An 11,460-nucleotide genomic window follows, 5' to 3' on the forward strand; every position below is an offset into this window, starting at 1 on the left:
CCAATTACAGCCAAAGTGTGTAACTTGTGCCAGCATGGAAAACGGATGCTAAATGATGATGATGAATACTAATGTTATGTTTCCTGTCTTACCAGAGAGGACTAAAATTCCAGAAGCTTGTTTAATTAAGTTATTTAATTGTTTTAAATGTTCATTATAACAAAGTGGATGGCATTTGAATTTAGATTTTCCTGATGATATTAAATCTTTAAATGCAATTAGGTGTTGGTTTTGTGGAGAGTTCTTATGGGATTTAAAACTATATTTGAAGTAATTTGTAGATTCTGTATTAGCATCCATTCTGTATTTTGAAAAAAGAAATGCTTTCCAACACATGCATTATAAAGAAACTCATCCTGTGTAGTTATATATTCAGTTTTTACCATTCATGAGGTAGGTGCTTAGGAGTGAAATATATAATCTAGCAGAATAGTGCATAGAAAGAGTTATAATCCAAGCTTTGACCTCATGAAACACATCTGCATTACAGCCCCTTCTATAGGTAAGCCATGTGGCTTAGTAGTTACAGTGTTCAGCTCACAATCATAAGGTTGTGAGTTTGATTCCTGGTGGCACACACCATTCAGCAAGATACTTTATTTCACATTGCACCAGTCAACTCAGTTGGCAAAAATGAATAGTTTTTCTGTTTCATAGGGCCAGCCTTGTCACAATGTGTCAAGCCTAATCTCCCTGGAAACTATGTTAAAGGTACATGTGCTTGTGGATTGCCCAACTACTTGCAAGTTAATTTCATGAGCAGGTTGTTCTACTGATTAGATCAACTAGAATCCTCATCATTGCAACTGACAGAGTGCCAGTTTTCTTATATATGTAACAGGATCTGGAATCAGTATCACTGGCGGGGTGTCCGATCCGATCCTGTCACATTCAATTTAGTTAAATGTAACAGACGAAGTCAGGTTATCTGGGAAAAGACAGCAAATGTTGTTTATTACTCGTGATGGTGTACGTATTTCTGAGATGAAACGACAGCCGAATCTGTTGTACTGCTTCTTGTTGGTTGGTTGAAGTGATTTGATGTGGTCCGCTGCTAAGTCGGTGCGTAGTTCTCAGAGACTACCAAATGCACGTCTGTTCACGAGGGCTGAAAGGGCCAGAGAGAGTGAGTGAGTGGACTGTGGTTTTAGGGGTCAGTTTCCCGCACATGTGCATGGGGAAGACTTCCGGTGGCCACCCGGAAGTAGTCCCATTCTGTGCATGCGCGCTGAACCTTACACAGCAGCATCACTACTTGGCTCCCCCTCGAGTGCAGAAGTATGACAACAAGAAAATTTGTAGTGGTGCTGCAGAAAAACAGATGGCTTGCCGATCCCCCAGAAGATTTGGTGCATAATATGATACAAAAAACAAGAAATTTGAAAGAAAGAAAGTCAAATATAAATTGTCTTTGAGAGTTTCTTGGGCCAATGCACTGTTCTGCCCGATTTTGTAACATACGGTGTACTCGGGGCAACGTTGACGGTGAAGGTGGTGTTGTAGGACCCGGTGAAGGCAAAGGTGTCTGCAGGTGAAGGTGTTGGTAAAGGTGCATAGGTGGGTGTGGCAACGTTGTCATCAAAAGATGAAGACGTCTCAAAGTATGCTTTCTTCAGTCGGTCCACGGAAACGGTCTCCAAATGACCATTTATTTCAATGGTAAAAATCTTAGGTGTGCCAGAAAGCACACGGAAAGGTCCTTTATAAGGAGAAACAAGTGGTCCCTTGACCGAGTCGTCCCGAACAAAAACATGCGACCAAGTGTCCATATCCGGTGGGAGATGGGATGGTGGAGATTGTTACCTGGGAACCATGGGTGGAAGATTCGAAAAATAGGAACGCAGTCTGGCGACATAGGTCGCCGGATCATGGGGCTGGGAAGTGTCTGGCACCAACATCATACCAGGCAATGCCAGTGTGGTACCATACAGTAGCTCTGCAGAAGAAAACCCCAGGTCTGCCTTGACAGCAGTACAATTGGCAGAAATTCAATCCAGGACTGTGGATCTGAAGAGGCACGAAGAGCGGCCTTGAGCTGTCTATGGAACCATTCAACTAATCCATTAGACGCTGGATGATAGCTGGTCGTGTGAATATGATGCACACCTAATATGCGCGACAATTCGCGAAATAGCGAAGCTTCAAACTGACGTCCACGATCAGTAGTCAATCTGGACGGAACTCCGAAACAGGAAATCCAGTTTGAAACGAAGGCTCGTGCAACAGTCTCAGCAGAAATGTCTGCTATCGGAATGGCTTCCGGCCAGCGGGAGAAACGATCGACACAAGTTAACAGATAAGAAAACCCGCGACTCAGGCCATGGTCCAACTAGATCGATGTGGACATGGCGAAAACAGGCCTCCGTAGGGGGAAAATGTCCAAGCGGGGCACGAACGTGCCGTTGAATCTTGGACCATTGACACTTGGAGCAGGTGCGTGTCCAAGAAGTGATAGTGCGACGCATATTCGGCCAGAAAAACCGAGCAGTGATCAGCTTAAGGGTGGCAGCGATGTCAGGATGTGATAAGGAGTGCAGTGCTTCAAACACTGAGCGTTGATGATTCTCAGGCATGAGTGGCCTGGGAGAACCAGTGGAAGTACCACAGAGAATGGTGCCTTCGGCTGACGGAAGCGGTAGGTAGGAAAACTGGCAACAGAACTTGGGCGAAGTTAAGTCTAACGACGCCAAAGGTGGCTGCTCCAGCGAGATGGCACTTAAGTCGATAGCAGCAGGAGACGAAAGGGCGCAGACTGGAAGGCGAGAGAGAGCGTCAGCAGGAACGTTCTCTTTTCCAGGTATGTGTCGAATGTTACTAGTGAATTGAGAGATAAAATCCAGGTGCCGGAAAGCACGAGGCGAGAGTTTGTCCGTTTTTGAACACAGGGCAAACGTAAGGGGCTTGTGATCTGTATAGATCACAAAATCTTGCCCTTCAAGTTGATGCTAGAAGTGACGAACTGATAGATAGATCGCTAGGAGCTCACGATCAAAGGTGCTGTATCGTCGTTCAGCTGGTTGCAGTTGGCGGGAAAAGAAAGCCAGAGGTCGCGTGAGATCATCCACTGTGTGTTGTAACGCAGCGCCAATTGCAGTGTCCGATGCATCAACAGTCAAAGAGAGAGAAGCACCAGGAACTGGATGTGCAAGCAAAGAAACAGAAGCCAGCTCCTTCTTAATGGACTCAAAGGCTGTGAGTGCCTCAACAGAGAGGGTGACTTGACCGTTCTTTCTAGGAGTGTCCTTTAATAGCCTGGTGAGAGGAAGTAGCTTATCTGCACAACCGGGGATAAAACGTCTGTAGAAATTGATCATCCCTAGATAATGCCTGAGCTGGCGCAAGGAAGTGGGAGGTGTGATGCATTGAATGGCATCGACCTTTGACGACAGAGGGCTGATTCCACTCAAATCAATATGATGGCCTAGAAAATCTAGGGAAGAGTGTCCGAAAACACACTTGTTGGGATTTATACGTATACTATAAGCGCGAAGACCTGAAAAAGCTGAGAAAGGTGCTGGAGATGATTTTCACGTGTGTCGCTCGCAATGAGTATATCATCGACATAGGCAAACACAAAATCAAGACTGCGGACAACCTCATCAATGAAACGCTGGAAAGTGCTGGTAGCATTCCGCAAACCGAAACTCATATACAAAAACTCAAAACACCCAAAGTGGGTAGTGATCGCAGTTTTCGGAACGTCGGCTGGGTTGACCGGTATTTGATGGTACGCGCGTATAAGGTCGACCTTCGAAAAAATGGTACAACCATGGAGATTTGCTGTAAAGTCCTGATTGGATACCTGTCGGCTATTGTTATGGCATTGAGGCGTCGATAGTCTCCTACCGGGCGAAAATCAGACTCGCCCTTTCGCACCAAATGAAGGGGAGACACCCATGGGCTGGTGGAGGGGCGTATAAGGCCAAGTTGAAGCATGTGCTCAAACTCGGCCCTAGACGGTCAGGCGCAAGGCGCCGTGGGCGCGAAAATACAGGCGGCCCAGTGGTGGTGATAAAATGAAGTGGGTAGGCTTTTCTGGTTGAAAGGCAATGTCCACTAGCTCCGGAAATGAAGCCAAAAGAGAGTGAAAAGCGTCTCCAGAGGTGGCAACAAAGAATGTCGGGCTAAGGACCGCATTGGTGGAACTCCCAGTCAGCATAGAGAGCGACGTCGTGCTGTCAAGAAGCCTCTGACGCCTGACGTCCACCAATAGATTAAACCTATCCAAGAAATCAGCGCCGAGAATAGGATGCGGGATGTCAGCGATGATGAAAACCCATTGAAAATCTCGACGAAGGTTGTCGAGGCGCAGCGAAATCTGACCGAAGGTGGTTATGGGAGACGAGTCAATGGCATGCAAGACAATTGAAGAGCGCTTGGGCTTGTCTGCAGTCAGACGAAGGGGCCAGATTCTGCAACAAGAGCCGGTGTCCACCATGAAGAATTTCTTCGACACCAGATCTTTTACAAAGAACGCACGATTTTTGGGAAACAAGAAGGAAGAAGGTGACGTGCTCACCTCCTCCGGATTTAGTTTCCTGAGGGCTGGAAAGTGCACGGCTGGGTACACCGTTCTGCCTTTTCGGCATACTTTGAATGGTACCAGCACCAGCCGGAAGGAGAAACAGAGTCACTCCGACTACGGGAAACAGAGCCACTGCGACTACGACTGCGAGGTCGGCGCCCGATCGCTCGGCACAGATCATCGATTCGCTGCGTAAGCGCATCGATCTTCTCGGCTAATGAATTTTGCGTCGGAGAAACTGTCGGAGGGGGCTCTGTACATGCGTACAGGCCTCGCGATGGAGATGGTCCCAAAAATTCTAATATTTTATCGGCCATCGTGGCAATCTGGTCTACTGACACAGACTCCAGTGCCGTGGCCAACATTGTCTGCACGTGGGCAGGCAACCTGGAGAAAAATATCTTCCGCAAGAGTGGCGCGTCTGCTGCGTTCCTGTTTAGCTCCCTTAGGTGGCGCAGGAACTGGGATGGAGTCCTGTCCCCCAACTGTTTGTCGGCCATTAGTTCATTAAATTGACTCTCCTCCGACCGCGTGTTGCGGCGGAGGATTTTGGCCTTGACTGATGCGTATGTGGCGTCAGGGTGGGGACTCATTATGAGATCCCTGACCAATGTGGCGAGTCGGGAGGGCAAACTCGAATATAGCAGATGCAACTGCTGCTGTGGGGGAACGGCATGTGCGGCAAAATGCGACTCCACCTGGGCAAGCCACAGACCCGCATCCCCTGTGAATGAAGGCAAACCTGATGCAGCCATGTTTGTCCAAAAAATCGCCTGTCAGAAAGGGGCAGAAGGTAAGAATGAGAAGTGGAGAACACGTGGAACCGACAAAGCAAATAAAAAAAAAATGTGTTTTGTGTACTGGTGTGTGTGTGTGTGCATCTCGTGGGTAGTAAAGAAATAGGTGTGCGTGTGCACAAAGGAAAAACAAAAGCTACAGAAAAGAAAAAAATTTTGTGTGTGTTTTTTTTGTTTTTTTTTCAGTGTACTGAGTGCGATGAATAAAACTTTTGTTTGTACGCACCTTCGCCGTCCTGAAAGGAAAAGAAAACGATAATGAAACTGAGTGTTCAGTGTGCTCACTGGCAAAACCTGTTCACTGCGTCTTCTGTTCTTTTTTTTTTTTTCTCGGGGTCACCAATTGTAACAGGATCTGGAATCAGTATCACTGGAGGGGTGTCCGATCCGATCCCGTCACATTCAATTTAGTTAAATATAACAGACGAAGTCAGGTTATCTGGGAAAAGACAGCAAATGTTGTTTATTACTCGTGATGGTGTACGTATTTCTGAGGGGAAGCGACAGCCGAATCTGTTGTACTGCTTCTTGTTGGTTGGTTGAAGTGATTCGATGTGGTCCGCTGCTAAGTCGGTGCGTAGTTCTCAGAGACTACCAAATGCACATCTGTTCACGAGGGCTGAAAGGGCCAGAGAGAGTGAGTGAGTGGACTGTGGTTTTAGGGGTCAGTTTCCCGCACATGCGCATGGGGAAGACTTCCGGTGGCCACCCGGAAGTAGTCCCATTCTGCGCATGTGCGCTGAACCTTACACAGCAGCATCACTACATATATATATATATGCAGTTTGGGTTAGTGCCAGGGAAAAGCACCACTGATGCTAGATTTCTGGTAAGACAGATGCAGGAGAAATTCCTAGCCAAAGATAAACCTCTGTACCTGGCCTTCATTGACGTGGAGAAAGCTTTTGATAGAGTTCTCCAATCCCTTACCTGGTGGTCAATGAGGAAATTATGGATAGATGAGTGGTTAGTGAGAGCTGTACAAGTCATGTACAGGGATGCTGTCAATAAGGTGAGGGTTGGCAACGAGTATAGTGAAGAATTCTGGATAGGGGTAGGGGGTCAACCAATGACCAGTCCTCATCCCCCTTTTATTCATCATAGTCCTCCAGGCAATAACAGAGGAATTCAAGACAGGATGCCCCTGGGAGCTCCTCTATGCTGATGACCTTGCTCTAATAGCTGAGTCACTATCAGAACTGGAGAAGTTTCAGGTGTGGAAGCAAAGTCTAGAATCGAAGAGTCAATCTAGCAAAAATCAAAGTCTTAATAAGTCGGAAGGCAGACAAATCACAAATCCCTTCAAGTAGATGGCTCTGCTCGATCTGTAGAAAAGGTGTAGGTAGAAACTCTATAAGATGCACCAAGTGTAAGCTATGGATACATAAGAGGTGCAATAATATCAAAGGAAGGCTAACTGGGAAGATAGTTTTTGTCTGTGGCGAATGCTCAGGGGCAATAAATGCTGAAAATGTGCAGAAAACAGCTTGGACGGTTCAACTGGGAGCCTGTGAAGCCGGAAGGCTGCATCAGGCCCAGTCAGATCTGGCAGTGTTTCTACGGCTGGATGCCCTTCCTAACGCCAACCACTCCGTGAGTGTAGTGGGTGCTTTTTACGTGTTACCAGCACAGGTGCCAGACGGAGCTGGCAAATGGCCACGAACGGATGGTGCTTTTACGTGCCACCGGCATGGAGGCCAGGCGAGGTTGGCAGCGGACACGACGATCGGATGGTTCGCTTAACCACAGCTGCAACTTCCACTGATGTTGATCGGCCTCAATTTTGGTTCTGCTTTCTGATATCTGATTTGATTTGGTTTGATTTTCATTTTGATTTTGATTCTGACTGTTCTCACTGGTCTTGCCGGGTCTTCTCAGGCACAGCATACTTCCATAGGTCTCGGTCTCTAGTCATTTCCTTGGTGAGACCTAAAGTTCGAAGGTCGTGCTTCACCACCTTGTCCCAGGTTTTCCTGGGTCTACCTCTTTCACAGGTCCTCTCAACTGCTAGGGTGTGGCACTTTTTCACACACCTATCTTCATCCATTCTCGCCACATGACCATACCAGCGCAATCATCTTTCTTGCACACAACAACTGATGCTTCTTAGGTCCAACTTTTCTCTCAAGGTATTTACACTCTGTCGATTATGAACACTGACATTGCACATCCATCGGAGCATACTAGCTTCATTTCTTGCGAGCTTACGCAAATCCTCAGCAGTCACAGCCCATGTTTCACTACCATGTAGCATGGCTGTACGTACACATGCATCATACAGTCTGCCTTTTACTTTGAGCGAGAGGCCTTTTGTCACCAGCAGGAGTAAGAGCTCTCTAAACTTTGCCCAGGCTATTCTTACTCTAGCAGTTACACTTTCAGCACACCCGCCCCTGCTACTGACTTGGTCACCTAGGTAGCAGAAGCTATCAACTACTTCTAGTTTTTCTCCCTGGAATGTGGTAGAAGTTGGTCTCTGCATATTTTCAGAGCTTATTGCTCCTGAGCATCTGCCACAGATAAAAACTATTTTCCTAGTTAGTCTTCCTTTGACATTAGTACATCTCTTATGTGTCCATAGCTTACATTTGGTGCATCTTATAGAGTTTCTACCTACGCCTTTTCTACAGATCGAGCAGGGCCATCTACCTGAAGGCGTTTGTGATTGGTCTACCTTCCTACTTATTAGGACTTTGGTTTTGGCTAGGTTGATTCTAAGGCCCTTCGATTCTAAACCTTGCTTCCACACCTGAAACTTCTCCTCCAGTTCTGATAGAGACTCAGCAATTAGAGCAAGGTCATCAGCATAGAGGAGCTCCCAGGGGCATCCTGTCTTGAATTCCTCCGTTATTGCCTGGAGGACTATGATAAATAGGAGGGGACTGAGGACTGAACCTTGGTGGACCCCAACCTCTACCCTGAATTCTTCACTGTACTCGATGCCCACCCTCACCTTACTAGCAGCGTCTCTGTACATGGCTTGTACAGCTCTCACTAACCATTCATCTATCCCTAGTTTCCTCATTGCCCACCAGATAAGAGATCGGGGGACCCTGTCGAAGGCTTTCTCCATATCAACAAAAGACAGGTATAGGGGCTTGTCTTTGGCTAGGTATTTCTCCTGCAGCTGTCTTACCAGGAAGATAGCATCAGTAGTACTTTTCCCTGGCACGAACCCAAACTGCATCTCATCTAAGCTAACTCTCTCTCTAATTAGTTGGGCTATAACCCTCTCCGTAACCTTCATTACCTGATCTAGCAGCTTGATACCCCTGTAGTTGTTTGTATCTAGGGCGTCACCTTTACCTTTGCTACACCAGTCATTGGGTATGACTCCTTCGTGTATCACCTGGTTAACTATACAGGTGACTAGGCTATAGCCGACACTACCAGATATTTTGAGCATCTCTGCAGTAATTCCTGATGGGCCTGGGGCTTTCCCTGTTTACATGCTTTTAATTGCCTTAACTACTAAGGAACTGTCAACTCGGATTGCTGGTCCCTCTGTTGAGTCGACATTCGGCAGACTCTCTTTATCCCATTCATTTTCCTTGTTCAGCAACCTTTCATAGTGGCGTCTCCAAACCTCTCTCTTTGCATCCTCATTTAGCGCAAGTGAGCCGTCATCCATGCGAACACATTTTTCTCCTACGACATCACGATTCTCTCTCACACACTGTCTTGCTATACGAAATACCTCAAGTCTTTCATCCTCACAGCGCAGGACATTGGCAAATTTTTTCTTATCTGCTTCCCCTCTGGCTAAATACACCTGCCTCCTAGCTTCCCTTCTGGCAGTCTGATACACTTCCCTGCTACCACCGTTCTTCCAGTCCTTCCAAGCCTGTTTCTTTTGTCTAATAGCCCTGTCAACAATAATGTTCCGCCACCATGTTATTTTGGGTCTTGAGGGGACTTTGCACCAGCCACAGATCTGGTCAGTGGCTTTCAGCAGGTTGTCCCTCAGAAGCGTCCAGTTGTCTTCTACCCCATGTGTAGCTATACCCCCTTCAATTTCGTCAAAGGCTTCAAGTAACATGTCTCTAAATCTCTGTCCATTCGCAGGGTCTTTAAGCTTCCAGACCCTTCTTCTTCATGTTGGTCGTCTTCTAGTCGTCCTCTTTGCCCTGATCCTAAAGTCACTAACTACCAGTCTATGTTGTGGGGTGCATTCTTCGCCTGGGAAGGTTTTGGCATTTATAAGCAGCCATCTTTCCCTTTTTCTGGCAAGGATGTAGTCGATTTGGCTAGTATGCCGGCCCGATCGGTAGGTGACCAGGTGGCTTGTCAGTTTCCTGAAGTTAGTGTTGCAAACCATAAGACTATTCGCATTGCAGAACTCCAGCAGCCAGGTTCCCTCCTCGTTGCGGGAACCATAACCGTAGCCTCCATGTACGCCATGGAAGCCCCCAGCATGTCGTCCAACATGCCCATTGAAGTCACCAGCCACAAAGAGAAGGTCCCTGTCGTTCGTCAATGAGGTGGTCTGCAGTAGGGTGTCATAGAAACTGTCTTTCTGTCCATCGGGTAGCCCTGGCTGAGGGGCATAGGCCAATATAATAGTTGCTAATCTATGATGAAGCACTATTCTAATCTTAAGTATTCTGTCACTTACTCTGATTACCTCAATTACCTCATCTACCAATTTTTCAGCGAGAAGTATACCCACGCCTCCAACCCCGTCAGTGTTTCCTGCCCAGAAAATCTTGTACCTGTGTCCTTTGCCTGTGAGGAACCTAGCAGAACCGCCTCTCCACCTTACTTCTTGGATGCAACAGATATCAACTCGTCTCCGTTCAAGCATCTCGAGAAAATAATAACAAAAAAGTAGTTTAAGATTAAATACTAACCAGAAGAAGTTTCAAACCTTTCTCACCAGCTGCGAGAACTCCATCATCAACATATATCAAGCCACTAATTACATCACAGTTGTACTTCACCAAGGCACTGATAGCATCTGCATCAATCATGACTGGGGCTATACGCTCTAATAAAGACTTCACAGCTGTGTAGAAAGGAGTTTGCTGGCCAGGATTACCAACCTTTCGCAATATTTCTTTCTGTAATGGGAATTTATCAAAGAATTTACATTGAGTATGAAAACAGTTTTTCATAAAAAATTTTTTTTTAAATTAAAAAAAAAAAAAAAAAATTGTGGGAAAAATTGATTTATTTTTATTCAATGAGGTTTATCTTTTATCTGTTACTTGTTCAGTCATTAGACTGTGGCCATACTGGGGCACCACCTTGAAGAATTTTAGTCAAACAAATCAACCCCAGTACTTAATTTTGTTTTCAAGCCTGCTACTTATTCCATTGATCTTTTTTGCCGAACTGCTAGATTACAGGGATGTAAACACACAAACACTGGTTGTCAAGTTGTTGGGGGTACAAACACATGATGGGCTTCTTTCAGTTTCCATTTACCTAATCCATTCACAAGGCTTTGGTCGGCTTAGGTTTGTAGTGGAAGACACTTGCCTAAAGTGCCATACAGTGGGACTGAACCCAAAACCACGAGGTTCGGAAGCAAACACCTTACCACACAGCCACACCTGCGCTTATGAAACAAACAAATATTCCTCAACCCTATTGAAATACATTACTTTTAGTTCAATTAATTTTGAAAATAACAAAGAATTTAGTAAAATAGTCATTATTTAATGTCAGTTTTCCATGCAAGCAGGGGTTGGACAGCTGGATGGGAACTAATAAGACCAGAGAGTCTGCCGAATGTTGACCCAACAGAGGGACCAGCTATCCGAGTTGATAGTTCCGTGGTAGCTAAGGCAATTAGAAGCATGAAAACAGGAAAAGCCCCAGGCCCATCAGGAATCACTGCAGAGATGCTCAAAATGTCTGGTAGTGTCGGCTATAGCCTAGTCACCCGTATAGTTAATCAGGTGATACACAAAGGAGTCATACCCAATGACTGGTGTAGCAGTATAATAGTCAACTGCTACAAAGGTAAAGGCGATGCCCTAGATACAAATAACTACAGAGGTATCAAGCTGTTGGATCAGGTGATGAAGGTTACGGAGAGGGTCATAGCCCAACTAATTAGAGAGAGAGTTAGTTTAGATGAGATGCAGTTTGGGTTTGTACCAGGGAAAAGTACTACTGATGCTATCTTCCTGG

At 46.1% G+C, this 11,460-nt stretch overlaps 1 protein-coding gene across 1 annotated transcript; it reads right to left on the reverse strand.

The window, feature by feature from the left end:
- Positions 1-4,530: 4,530 nt before the first annotated feature.
- LOC115232350 lies at positions 4,531-5,280 on the reverse strand. Its single transcript, XM_029802190.1, has one exon. The coding sequence runs from the start codon at positions 5,278-5,280 to the stop codon at positions 4,531-4,533; it is 750 nt and encodes a 249-aa protein (XP_029658050.1).
- Positions 5,281-11,460: the final 6,180 nt, after the last annotated feature.

The sequence above is a fragment of the Octopus sinensis genome, linkage group LG1 (genome assembly GCF_006345805.1).
Source record: "Octopus sinensis linkage group LG1, ASM634580v1, whole genome shotgun sequence".
In the NCBI taxonomy this organism is placed as follows: Eukaryota; Metazoa; Mollusca; class Cephalopoda; order Octopoda; family Octopodidae; genus Octopus; species Octopus sinensis.

Bases quoted from the DNA above. Each gene is read 5' to 3' on its own strand.
- LOC115232350 (XM_029802190.1), bottom strand. From the start codon at position 5,280: ATGGCTGCATCAGGTTTGCCTTCATTCACAGGGGATGCGGGTCTGTGG.